The following is a 14,121-nucleotide window of genomic DNA, read 5'->3' as shown; positions in this document are numbered from 1 at the left end:
GGTGCCCACAGGCCAGTGTGAGTCCTGGGCCGTGCGCCCCTCTGAGCTGCAGGAAACAGCAGCGAAGGGCCGGGCACACAGCCTGGGATTCTGCCTCCTCACCTGCTGACCCCCCGCACCCCATCTTCTCCCCATTCACAGGGCACAGCAGGGGCTTCTGCTCATTGATCCTGAGGATAAACCGAAGCTCCCCACACGTGCGCTCTGGGCCCTGGGCCTCCGATGCTCAGTGGTTGCAGCCCAGCCCAGTGCCACCTGGATTCCAGCTGACCTGGTCCAACTGTTTGTAAGTCAGTGTCTGCCCCCCACCGCCGAGAAATTTCTAGAAAAACTAGACCAGGCGAGGGATGACGCTTTAGGCTTCTTGGGTGACAAGGTGTCGCACTGGCCTGCAGGGCCCAGGAGCCCAGTGGCTGGAAGCGCCAGCCAGGCCCACCTGGGACGACCTTCGCGGCAAGACATCACTTACCCGGGGGCCGGGGGCGCCAGCATCGCCCGTTTGTCCCTTGAAGCCCTGGGTGAGAGAGACCGGAGTTATCCCACCGGAGGGCAGGCTGGCGAGATGGCCGGGCGGGTCCTGACTCCCCTCACTCTCCACCCGCTAAGAGGTGCGGGCCCTGCTCTGTGCTGGGCGCTGGCCATGTCGCCGATGCCCGTGGACTGCGTGAGGGCCCTTCCTCCCGGCTCAGTCCCAGCGCGGCACACATGCCCCAGGTGGTGGGGTGGCAGCTCGGGTGTTGCCTGGCCTCAGGCTTCCTCTTCGTCCTCCTCCTGGCCTCCCACCACTGGGCTGGTCCTTCCCCAACACAGGCCCCAGCACATGGGTCTCCATGGTGACACCAGGAAGCCCTCCCGCCCGGTCAGCAGGCGCCACCTAGGTCTTGGGCCCCACGCAGGTGCCTTCTCCACCCCGAGGTTCTCTTCCCGGTGTGATCGGGTGGAAAGCAGCGGGATTCAGCAAAAATGACATGGATTTCCTGTTTTATTTCCTTCGTATTGAATGTGGGCCAGGGGAGTTATTGCTCTTTTTACAGAAAAACACATTAAGGAAAGAGAACTGGCATTTTGATCTCCTCCTTCTCGCCAGTTAATTGGATTTTAGAATTTTCATGAAAAATGGTACTTTTTTCCAAAAACAAATTTAAGGATTTGTGAAAACAATTTTAAAATTATGAAGGAGTAAAGTATTTAGCAAAAGCAAACAAACCCACACAAAAAAATCCTCAACAACCCCAAAACATACAGAATGAGTTCATTTTTATAAAAAACATGTTATCTATGATAGCCTGACACCCAGGTAGAGATTTGGGCCCATAAAAGTCAGAATTCATGCACATAAAAAAGACCATAAAAAATATACTGGGCCATTCACAGAGCTTTACCTCTCTGTGTTGTAGAATTACAGGTAACTATGTTCTTCTCTATGACGTTACTTTATTTTTTTAATTATTACCATCATCATTGTTACTGCTTTGCAATGAGAATGGCTTACTTTCAAACTTGGGAAAACACCTCTAGCTGTGGAAAGTGTTCAAAGCTAAAATGAAGACTCCTGTTCAGGTTCCATCATCCAGAGAAAGGCCACAAAAACGATAACAAACAGGACAAGAACAAAGGAGCCTTAGAACCACGACGTGGTCACGTGGCTGCATTTGGAAAACGCACCTCGCAGCCGCACAGGGAGCACTGAGAGGTGCTCTCCTGCAGAGGAGAGCCCGGGGCCTGAAGGGGAGGGACCCTGCACCCCGCGGCCTGGCCGTCGGAGACCTTACCCACCGCGTCAGAGCCGTGTGGCTGATGCTTATTCTACAAGGGACAGCGCACACTCACACACACACTCACACACACAATCATACAGTCACACACTCACAGTCATACAGTCACACACTCACACACATACACACACAGTCATACAGTTATACATTCACACACTTATGCACATACACACACGCACACTCATACTCACACATACACACTCACACAGTCACACACACACGCGCACAGTCATAGTCACACACACACTCACGTACACAATCATACAGTCACACACACATACATGCACTCACGTACACACACAGACATGCGCACACTCACCCCCACCGCCCTCACACTCACACACATACGCGCACACACTCAAAACAATCACAAACTCACACCCACACATAATCACACACATGCACACACAAGCACACGTACACACATGCGTGCACAAACACACACATGCTCACACATGCACAACACTTACGGGGGGTCCGCGGGCACCCTCTGGTCCTGGCAGGCCCGGCTCTCCTGCTTTGCCCTGAGGAGAGAGGAAGAGAAAGGGTTGAGGGGAGCATAAGGGATCCCCCCATTCTTGCTGCCTGGGCTTCCTAGCACTACATTCCACATGCTTGTCCCTGCCTGCCAGCCCACCCCCGGCCCTATGGTCCATTGTCACCCATTCACAGCACCACCCCGCACCCAGCCTGCTGCGTCCCGGGGCCCCTGGGACATGCTGGCTCCTCGGGTTCATCTCTACAGTGATGGCCCTCAGCCCTCGCCTTCTCAGAGGTGCCCGGCTGCTTGAGAAACGACGCAGGCCCCGTCATAAAGGGCTCCGTGCCTCCCCACCGGCCACCTCCAGGACCATCCCCTCATAGGTCTCTGTGATCAGGGGAACAGGGGCCTGGCTCCTGGGCCCTAGTCAGGTGGGCTGGCCATCCCATCACTGGCCTGTTACCAGCAGAAAAATGCTCACAACCAGCAACTGTTGAGGGTTTTCAACATGCGGGTAGAAGGGAGCACTTCATCGGAGTCTATCAATGCCTCTGCACTGGAACCCAATGAGGGAGGCACTGCTGTTCCCCCTCAGGCCAAACACTGAGGCACAGAGAGGGTGAGATCTGCTCAAGGTCACACAGCTGGGGTTCTGCCCTAGGCATTTTGGCTCCAGAGTCTCTATATGGCATTCTGTATTACTGTAATTATGGCTCAAATGACTCCTAATAAAAATTATGCAGCAGGCAACTCAAAAGGCTGCCTATCATCCATCTACCTGTGTATCCACCCATCATCTACCCATCTACCTGTGTATCCACCCATCATCTACCCATCTACCTGTGTATCCACCCATCATCTACCCATCTACCTGTGTATCCACCCATCATCTACCCATCTACCTGTGTATCCACCCATCATCTACCCATCTATCTGTGTATCCACCCATCATCTACCCATCTACCTGTGTATCCACCCATCATCTACCTATCTATCTACTGTCTACTTCCCCATCCATGTCCCTAGAGTATAGAAGTGGCAGAAGTAACACACAGAAAGTAGCCTTCACTGTGCCCAGGCCGGAGCCGCTCCTGGGCACGTAGCGGCTGTTACCGAGAAAGCGCTGCCTGGGCCGGTGGGATGGTGAGAAGTCGGTCCCTTACCGGCTCTCCGGGGGCGCCGGGCTTTCCGTCCCTGCCCTCTTTGCCTTCTGCTCCCTGCAAGAGAAACCCACATGGGTCATCTGCCCCGAGATGCGCGGGGCGGGGACACACGCAGCAGCTAAAAAGGCGCTTCACCCGCCAGAACTGGGCTGGTTTCCTGGTTTTCCCCAGCACTGACATTCAGGCTCGGATGTCTGGTCCGCAGTGTCTGGCAAATAATAAAAAATCAAGAGATTCCAAACGTTTCTTTGTTATTGCTGTCGGTCTAGAGGCCCTCTGGGACACATTCCCGAGGTCAAACGTGGGATGATGGGCCTCGTGTCTGGGCTCTGACTGAGCACGCGGTGAGGAGGGGAGACACCAGTGCTGACGAAGACGAGGAGCGCACCGAATGGTGGACAGCACTCAGCACGGCTCCTGGAGCTCACGAGGGGCTGCAAAGGTCAAAAGCATCTGCTGTTCACTAGGAGTGAGGAGAGGGCTTTCTGGGCAGACAGGAATGCACGTGCAAAGGCCCTGTGGCCGGGAGAGGCAAGGATGTGGAGTGTCCTAGGCCCAGAAGGAAGCCAGTACAGCTGGAAGGAAAGAAGGCACCATGGAGGGCAAGTGGGGAGCGGGGGCGCTGTGGCCCATGGAGGCCCAGAAGCAGGCACCGGCCAGACTGCAGCCACATACAAGGATTTGTTCCCAGCGGAGAAGGCAGCCCTGGCCTCTCCCGACCGGCCGTGTTGCTAACAGAGCGGAGAGCTCCATCCTGGGGGGAAGGCTGCTGAGTTAAAAAGCCCAGCATTTGTGGAAAGAATCATGCAGCTCGATTCTAGAACCTCAGACAAGACTAACCTCTGACAAGTACCCCACTTTAGGGAGCATCATACAGAATCAGAAAGGGGCTATGCATGCAAGCTAGTCTCCTGCAGATTTAAAAACTAACTGTTAAGACTCGTGAGGCAGGAGAGACGTGAACATATATCGTAGGGGACATTTATTAGATGGAGTGTAGGTAAAATTTAGAAACATGCAATACCAGCGTGGAAAATAGAAAATGTTTATATTATCACAAGAGTTAATTATCTCAATTCTGTATGCATACATGTGTATGATTCTATTGCCTTAACTGTATGGGTATATATAGACACCATTCACATACACATACACATATGTATGCATACACATATATGTGTGGACAGACAAAATATACTATTTAAATAAGCAAACAAATATGTACATAAAAGAATGATACTAAGATAGACCCCACCGAAAATTTAGTTTAATTGAGTGACTATTTTTCTTCTCATTACATATATAAAAGGCTAAGTGACTGGCTGAACGTGCGACATGCACTGGCAATTTAAAATTAAACGTTGACTCACACATGCACGTACCTATAAAGCTCTTGCTGGCGCCAATCACACACGTGTGTTTCGACCTGTCATTGTCGATTGTGAATGCGGCTGTTTTTGTTGACATTAGGCAAGCACTCTGAAAGTGTTTTTACTCTTAATGCGGTATAAAGGGAGAGATTAGAATGAGTTTAATCAACTTACCAGTCGTTGTTTTTATCAATGTTTTTATATTGTTTTTGTTGTTTTTATATGACTTCATTGTTGTTATAGCATGTTGTTATTGTTTATTAATCAATTTACATATTATTTTCATATACATTTTACTAATTTTCTTTCATCCCTGACACTTCTATTATAAACAAAGGGCAAATAGCGATATTAAAACATTTCTTCTAATCAATTTCCTTTCGATGTGCATGAATCCGTGCACCGGGCCACTAGTGTTCTATAACACACACAATTCCCCTGGGGACCGTGTCTTGCTTTAACGAAGGTGAAATACAGTTTTGTTTGCTTGTGTAGGAGAGAGACTGGATTTTTTAAATGTCACTTACTGGGATTCCGGGTAACCCCGATGGGCCTCCGGGGCCGGGGGGACCTTCTTTCCCCTAAAAGATCCAAGACAGAAAAACACCATCAAATCTCTCGGGCTGGCTGTTCTGCAGCAGATGATGTCACACAGGACTGCCTCCGAGGGCTGGGGGGTCGCAGGTGAGAAACAGCGGTGCTTCTGCGCCTGCCTCCTGCTTCTGGCATCGCTCCCCGGGCAGGGGTCCTGGGCACATGCCTAGGCAGCCCGGTGTGCAGACTGGGACTCACCCGGCCCTGCTGCAGGGCCTCAGGAGGGAGAGACTGGGGGCCGGGTGAGGAAAAGACATCTGAGGAGGAGAAAGCCGCCTGGGTGACTCCCACAGGACTCCTGGCACCAGAGCCCCGAGACGCTGGGCCTGACCTGCGGCTTAGCCAGGCTGGGAACATGACCCCGCGATTCCTGAGACGGGGTCTGTGCCTGGCGCTCACCTTTCCCCGTTGTGCGACCCTGAACCGTCACTTCGCCTCTCTGACCCCCCCTTTCCTTAGTTATGAAGGGGGGTCAGGATTCAGGACCTTCCTAATGCTCAGGGCGGTCAGTGAGATCAGGGACACTCGTCCGCCATGTAGTCCTTCGAGGGAGAGTGTGCGCAGGGGCCACGGCCCGATGCCTGCCACTGGGCCCCCTGCCCGCTGAATCCGAGGGGCTCTGGAAGCTCCGGCGGTGAGCACACCTCGGGGTCTGAGATGAAGGCCGGGGTCAGAGGCCAGCTCCCTGTTGTGGTTTCCAGGCCTTGACCCCGACTTCCCCTTCCTTAGCGACACTCTGCCTCTTGAACACTGGCCGACAGCAGCGACCTCCCATGGCGCGCTCCCTGGCGCATGGCCACAGGCTCGGGGTCTGCGCCAAGCCCTCCTGCCTGCGCCTGCTCACACAGAAGCCACACAGAGAGCGGCCGGGAGACGGGCTCCTCGTGGGCCTGTGTTGGCTGCAGCTGCATTCTGGTCTCAGGTCCCAGGCCATCTCTCCTGAGCCTTAACCTCAGAGGCCAGGTGACTGGGGCTCGGGGGAAGGTCTCCCAGCGGTGGACTAGGAGAGACAGCCTCGGGGGCAGAGGGGACCAGGGCAGGTGGGTGAGCGCTTGGGCTTCTGGGAAAGCCAGCCCCAGCCCCAGATGGAGGAACGTACCGGTGGCCCCTGGGTGCCTGGCGGTCCGGCAGCTCCCGAGACTCCAGCGGCTCCCTAGGGACAACCAAGCGCGAGGTGAGGTGTGCGCCTGGCCGCGGTCAGGAGCACGGCTCTGAGCACAAAGCAACGCGCGGATCTCACGCCCTGGGCCCTGCCCCGCGGCCTGAACTTCAGCATTTCCCAGCAGCCTCTGCCTTCCCCACGGGCTGGGCTCATCTCTGGGACACAACGACAGTGGGGAGGCAGCATCTGCAGTGAGAATGGGGTGCGTTCGGGGGACAGGGTTGACAGAGGAGGGGACCGAAGACAGGTACTTACAGGTGGCCCAGGATTCCCCGGGGGCCCCATGAGACCTGGAACTCCGGGGCGGCCCTGGGAAAGAGAGAAAAAGGAGTGGAAGTGAGTGAGGAGACAGATGGGAACGAGAGCGGCCACAACAGCTGAGAACATGTGGCTGCCTGACGCGCAGGGGTCCGTCCTGACCTGCTCTCGTCTGTGTGTGCGAGTGCAGTGCCCCAGGGCAACAGCTGAAAACCAGCAAACACACAGACACACTACAAGCTGCAGCGGGTTACAGGGATCGTGTGCCCCACGACGACAATCATACAGTTCTTTTAGGAAAAAGATCCACGTCTCCACACAGAGAGGAGTCCGCGCGAATTACAGTAAGAACTAAACAAGTGTAAAGTGTGGGCGGGGGAAGGGGGGGAGGTATCTGTAATACCATCAACAATAAAAAACAAATTAAAAACATTTCACACAACCATGCCATAAAGCCAAGCAAACCACCATAAATAAATGACTTCCTGCCCTGCACCCCCCCGCTCCTGCCACCTGAAACACCAGCTGCAACGTTCACCATGGATTGCAACGCCTTCGACGGCTCATCGAAAACTCAATGGGCCCGGCCGGCGGGGCTCAGGGGTTGAGCATCGACCTAGGAGCCAGGAGGTCACAGTTCCATTCCAGGCCGGGGCACATGCCCAGGTTTTGGGCTCGATCCCCAGTGGGGGGCGTGCAGGAGGCAGCTGATCAATGATTCTCTCTCATCACTAATGTTTATCTTTCCCTCTCCCTTCCTCTCCCTCCCTCTCTGAAAACAATTAAAAAATATATTTTTAAAAATCAATGGAAAAAACGTTCTCAGGAGAGGATTAACCAAAAACCAATGAAAAGCCGGCTCCTTGGAGAGCTGGGGGTCCCCGGTGGGGAGCGTGACCAGGAGCCGGGGATCCAGGTGGGAAGCAGGACGGTGATGCTCAGGAAGCGTGGGAGGTGCCGGGAGAGGCGGCCCCGCTTACCTGGTCGCCCTTCGGCCCCGCCTCGCCGTCCGCTCCGCGCTCTCCTGTACTTCCCTTCGGGGAACAGAGAACACAAGTCAGTGCGCAGCTCCCTAGGCAGCGGTTCTCAACCTGTGGGTCGCGACCCCTTTGGCGGTCGAACAACCCTTTCACAGGGGTCGCCTAAGACCATCCTGCATATCAGATATTCACGTGACGATTCATCACAGTAGCAGCATTACAGTGATGAAGTAGCAACGAAAATAATGTTATGGTTGGGTCACCACATGAGGAGCTGTATTTGAAGGGCCAGAAGGTTGAGAACCACTGCGCTAGAGCCACGCTGAGAAAGGCAGTCCGCATGGTTCATCCACCGGCTCATCGCTCATCCCCCCGCCCTCACCAGGCGCAGAGCAAGTTCCTGCTGCAGACCCAGCGGGTGTCAGCGACAGAAATGAAGTCTGGCTGGAGGACCAACGATGGGATGGCTGACAGGACTGTGGGTACTGGGGCGGGCAGGGAAATGGGATGGCTGACCGGGCTGTGGGTGCTGGGGGGGCAGGGAGGAGGGATGGCTGACAGGACTGTGGGTGCTGGGGGGGCAGGGAGATGGGATGGCTGACGGGGCTGTGGGTGCTGGGGGGGCGCAGGGAGATGGCGGGGGAGACAGGCAGAGCCCCCTTCCTGAGAGCCTCGTGGCCGATCCTTGAATACGGACGGAGTTGGGGGCTTTGGCAAGCACGAGGAGGAGGTGTGGACGCCCCGGGTGTCAGAAGGGCTCCTCTGGCTACAGTGTGTGTGTGTGCAGGGAGGTGGGAGTGGGGGGCCTGGAAGGTTCAGGATGCAGAGAGCAGGGTCAGGTGGGAGGAACGTGGGGTGTTACAGGGGGCAGGGGGCAGGGAGGGGAGCAGGGCCAGCGGTGTCTGGGCACTGCCGGGCAGGTATGGGGTGAGCAGTGGGCAGCTGAGCAGGTGACGGGCGGGTGGCACCGGGCAGGGGCTGGGTGGAGAGGAAACCGTCTGGTGCCTACGCTCCTGGCCCCTCCCCGACTTCCTGCGGGACCCTGAGCCGGTCATCTAGACCCTAAATCAGACAATAACGACGCCTACCCATGACAGGGTAGGGACATAAAGCCAGGGCAGACTTAGCACGGGAGGTGCTTAGCACGGAGCTCTGGCGCTGGCGGAGCTCAGTACACACTGGTGGCCACAGTCATTCCGCATCATTTGGGTGTGAACCACGCCTTGGCCACGTGCTGATGTGAGTGCCTGGGCAAGTCCTTCCACTCCCCGTATCCTGGCTTCTAAGGGAGAATCGCAGCGTCCCCGTCACCACGCTGTGCGGCTCAGTGACCTCAAGGCCGGGGCACTCTCAGGCCAGAGGCCCTGCATTGTTGGCTCCCGGTGAACACTAACCATCGCCCTCTCGTCCTCGCTGTCGCCACCATCGTCGTCAGCATCACTGGTCAGGAAAACACTGCGACACCCGACCTGCCCCACGCCCTCCCAGCCCAGCCCCGAGGCAGCGCTCACGCCCGGTCTCTGAGCGGCCTCTCCGCTGGCCCCGCGGTCACTGGAGAACAGATGTGCTTCGGGGAGATGTGGTTCCAGGAGAACGTCTTGGTGCCTGAGAGCAGGCCTTACACAGCGAGAGTTCATCTTTTTGGCAGCGAGTCGACGTTGGCTCCGGTTCCAGGCCCGTCCGCATCCTTGAGCCGGGCCTGGCTTCCCGTTTGTTCATCAGTAAACAAAGGACAGGGAGGCCTACCTAGCCCCCTGGTCCCCAGCCTTTTCCTGGCTGTGCCCCACCTAAGCATCTCTAACATCTGAGGCCCACCCCCCACCCGTGACATAGAATTATTATTATTATTCAAAAGTGACTCCTAGTCATGTGAAGGAAGCCAAAAAGGCCAGGAACTTGGTCTAAACAAGCTTCCAAAGAACATGGCATCCGTGAAAGAGAAAATGAAAGAACGAAAGGACAGCTGAAGTACTGAGGAAGAAATCACTAAGAAACTGTTAAAAAATAAGAATATGAAGTGATATGAAGAAATAGCAAATAAAGTTTCAGAACACAGAATAGAGACCTGAGATGCATAAATGTCACAACATATTTCTATATGCTGTATAGGAAGCCCCTAGACCAGTGATGGCGAACCTATGACACGCGTATCAGAGGTGACACGCGAACTCATTTTTTGGGTTGATTTTTCTTTGTTAAATGGCATTTAAATATATAAAATAAATATCAAATATATAAGTCTTTGTTTTACTATGGTTGCAAATATCAAAAAATTTCTCTATGTGACAGGGCACCAGAGTTAAGTTAGGGTTTTCCAAAATGCTGACACACTGAGCTCAAAAGGTTCGCCATCACTGCCCTAGACCCATAAGAAACGCAAGAAATTCCCTGTTAATAACTCATTCTCGAATTTCCCCCCTGTGGGGCGTGCGCCACGTCGGGAACCACTGGGCTAGAGGGCCCTTCCAATCCAGAACCCAGAGTTCTCCCGCTGAGACTTCATGCCCAGCCCTCTCCCCGGAAGGATGCGCCGTGTCCGCAGTTCCTGGCGATGCTGATTACTGAGCTCGGCACCCCCACCTCCGGGGCCGTGGGGTGTGGGGGAGCGAATGCGACAGGTGCCCGTGCCGTGTGTTGAGCAGGAAACAAGGGGGAGGGGGCACTTGTTCCAACATCTCGGCATGCGGTTATTTCTGCTGCTTTCAGGCCCACAAAGCCAGCACCCCGTCAGCAGGCCCCGTTGTTCTCTCAGTGAATAGGCCCACGGCGCACGGGCCTCTGACATGCAGGACAACTGCTTTCAAAGAAATGGCTCCTTTCGGACTCCAGCCCTCGGGCTGGGCTTGGCGTGGTCTCCATCCCCGTCTCCTAACAATGACAATCGCGGCTCCCGGATCTCCACGGCCGGCCTCGTCTCCTCTGCACGCAGGTGGGGCTCAAAGCCAGCAAAGCACCCCGACCTGACTCACTTCCTCCCAGCAGAGAGGCTGACGTTCGCCGAGCCCCGCCCCCTCTTGGCTGGGCACTCTGCCGGGCTCCCCCAGTGAGACCCCATTCCATGCACGTCATTGTTAATACCCTGAGCCGATGTAAAATGTATATAAATAGCAGTATATATATGTATTTAATACGTGTGTTTTCTAATCTAGCCAATGAGGTAACTCCACGGGGTGGGGCTACTGCCAGAGAACAGACAGGAAAGCTGAGGCCACGTGCGATGGTTGCTGTCACTCAGCAGCGATGACTGCGGACGCTCAGACTTTCTTCCACGTGTCCCTCGCTTCCTCCGAGCCCGCACATCGCTGGCGCTCTGGGAACGCCGCCTGCCTCATCCTCCCCGAGCTTGACCAGGGGCGGGCCTGAGGTCAGAGAGGTCAGTGAACTGCCCAGACCCTACCCCCCGTCAGCAAGTGTCAGTCAGCGCAGAGGAGGCAGAGCCGGGCCCGGAGCACCTGGCCTCCAAGGCCGGGGCTGTGCCCACCGCTCTCGCTGCCCACCAGCCGCCTGCCTGCCCTGCGAGTCACCAACTCATCCGTCTCCTCCCCACACAGCCTCAGGCCTGGAGGGATGGCCCATCTCTGACCCACCTGCCAGCTCCTGACGTGGAGGGAACTGTTGAAAGGGACGCTGGGCCAGACCAGTGTGCCTCAGTGGTTGAGCATCGGCCTATGAACCAGGAGGTCAGAGGTCGATTCCCGGTCAGGGCACAGGCCCGGGCTGTGGGCTCAACCCCCAGTGAGAGGCGAGCAGGAGGCAGCCGATCCATCATTCTCTCTCACCATTGATGTTTCTGTCTCTCCCTCTCCCTCTCTGAAATCAATAAAATATATTATAAATAAATAAATAAAATAAAGGGCCGCCTGGTGAGAATGCTCCAGGACGGAGGCAGCGACCGGTGGGAAGAGAGGAAACAGGGCGGGAGGTGAGAACCGTCCCAGGTCAGAGGGGATTCCGCCCGGAAGGTCTGCCCAGCGCCTTCGCCTACTGGCATCTGATGTTGCCTCTCCCGGCAGACGAGCCACGCTGTGTCCCAGGCAGGCCACAGGGACCACTGCCGTGGCGGCACTTTTATAAAAGGTTGGAAGGGGTGGTGGCCACAGCCTGCAGCTGCAGGGGCCACAGGGGGGTCAGGGAGGGCCCAGGAGGGCCCCAGGGTTGGGGGCCAGGGATGAGGGTGGGAGGTGCCCCCCCCCGCCCCCGTGCCAGTGCTCATGCGGTCTCTTCTCAGAGCTAAATGCCGTCCCCAGCGGGAGGGCAAAGGCCACAGGCAGGCACTCCTGGCAGCCAGAGCACCCACTGCTCTGTGAGCCGCAGGGCGAGCCTCACTCATTCATACTCATCCGCCTTCTCCAAGCACCTGCCTAGCCGTGATGTTCCTGAGCCATGTTCTCCCCGGGCCTACGTCCGCCCACGCTAACACACCGCGGAGGCTGTTCTTATTATCATTAGCGAGCGGGAAGGTGAGGCCCAGAGAGGTCAAGGATTCTGCCTAAAGCCACACAGCTCCAAAGGCCGTGCCTGAACCAGTGAGACTACACATCCCAGTCCCGCAGCTCATCTCATACTGTCAACCCCTCGCGTGTCTGTACGCGAACAACCTGAGACTGGACGAAGGGGAGTGACCCTGCCAGGCCCGAGGTCACCAGGAGTGTCAGTGCCGGGGTGAGGCCTTGAACGTGGGGTTTCTGCTGGTAAACCATCCTTGCTTCACGCAGACATCGCTCCTCCTCCCGCAGACTAAGCAGTGAGGGGCGGGGGATGAGGCTCACTCACCTGTGCGCCAGCAGCTCCCGGGGGTCCTGGAAGGCCTCTGGGCCCAGCCTCTCCCTGCAGCAGGGAACAAAGGGAACAGGAATGAGTGTCCTGCCTGGCCCTGGTGGCTCAGTGGTAGAGCCGACTTATGAACCAGGAGGTCACGCTCAACTCCCTGTGGTCAGGGCACATGCCCAGCTTGCGGCCTCGATCCCCAGTAGGGGGTGTGCAGGAGGCAGCTGATCAGTGATTCTCTCTCATCACTGATGTTTCTATCTTTCCCTCCCTCTCTGAAATCAATAAAAAAAATTTTTTTTTTAAATATTCCATCTCTAAAAAGAAAAGAATGAGTGTGGGAGCCCACACCCAGTCAGCAGCGACCCATCACCCTGCGACTCCTACTTGAGGGCCTCCCCTTGGGCTTTCCCCGCCCCAGCAGCCGGAGCAGAGGGAGTGGCTGTGGACTCACAGGTGGACCCACACTAATGTGGTCAGCGGTGTGGGAGCCAGGCCCTCCTGCAGCCCAACAACCCTGCCTCCCAGGGTCACGCCCTGGACTGGGCTGGCCCATGGGAACTGGGGAGGCAGCCCGGGACCTCCACGAGGACACAGGACGCTGCAGTGGAAGCACCGTCCCCTTCCTCCTCACCTCTTTCCCGTCTGTGCCGTCTCGCCCTGGCTTTCCCGGGAGCCCTTTGTCCCCCTTAAAGCCCGGCAGGCCAGGCAGGCCCGGGGGACCCGGAGGGCAGTCCTTGCACACGTCCTGGGAGAGAACATGTAACAGTTACTTGTAGAGCAAAGGAGCCCCGCCTCTCCGACAGGCTGCACGTCTGGAAGGCAGCGGGCGAGTCACCCTCCACAGGCTGCTCTGTCTCCATCTGAACCAGAGGTCAGCACGGATCTGTCGGAACCTCTGCCCCGCTCCTCCCCACTCTGGCCAGCAGGCTGCTGGGAGCAGAGCCCAGGGCACTGATGTCCAAAGTGCACACACAGCCCTGGCCAGTGTGGCTCAGTGATAGAGCGCCGGCCCTCAGACTGAAGGGTTCCGGATTCGATTCCGGTCAAGGGCACGCACCCCGGTTGCAGGCTCGATCCCCAGCCCCATCGGGGTGCGTGCGGGAGGCAACCAATGTGTTTCTGTCACATCAATGTTTCTCTCTTTGTCTCTCCCCGTCTCCCTCACTCTCTCTAAATATCGATGGAAAAATATCCTCGGGTGAGGATTTAAAAAAAATAAAGCGCACCAGCCGGCGGCAGCGGCACCCACCGCGCTCAGAGAGCGGCGTCAGTGCGGACGCTGGGCCTGGGGAACAGCCACTGTCCCCTGGGCCTGGGCCGGAGAGAAGCAGGGCAGGAAGCTGAGCCTCCACCCCGATGGCGGAGGGCGGGAGGGGTTTCCAAGGGAAGGAGCAGGAAGGGGCCACACCCTCAGGGCTTCTGCGTGGCCACAGCCCGACCTGGCACGCCCGGCGGGACTCCTTGCTCCAGGTCGGAGTTTCATCCAGGCGCCCTGGGCCTGAGCTCCGCTCCGCGTCTCAGGGGCAGCGAGTGCTGCCGTGGCGGGAACCTGAGCTCCTCTCGGCCCA

General features: G+C 56.6%; 1 protein-coding gene across 1 annotated transcript in view; it reads right to left on the bottom strand.

Annotated features, from left to right (window-relative positions):
• COL22A1 (collagen type XXII alpha 1) overlaps positions 1-14,121 on the bottom strand; it is a 109,580-nt gene that overhangs the window by 14,025 nt on the left and 81,434 nt on the right. The window contains 9 exon segments of the mRNA XM_015561428.1: positions 470-514; positions 2,246-2,299; positions 3,420-3,473; positions 5,317-5,370; positions 6,483-6,536; positions 6,801-6,854; positions 7,784-7,837; positions 12,557-12,610; positions 13,185-13,298. Of these exon segments, the coding sequence (XP_015416914.1) occupies positions 470-514; positions 2,246-2,299; positions 3,420-3,473; positions 5,317-5,370; positions 6,483-6,536; positions 6,801-6,854; positions 7,784-7,837; positions 12,557-12,610; positions 13,185-13,298 (537 nt within the window).

Source organism: Myotis davidii, unplaced genomic scaffold, assembly GCF_000327345.1.
Source record: "Myotis davidii unplaced genomic scaffold, ASM32734v1 scaffold30, whole genome shotgun sequence".
Taxonomy (NCBI): domain Eukaryota; kingdom Metazoa; phylum Chordata; class Mammalia; order Chiroptera; family Vespertilionidae; genus Myotis; species Myotis davidii.
The sequence above is the reverse complement of the archived record's forward strand: the minus strand, read 5'-3'. Positions and strand labels throughout refer to the sequence as shown.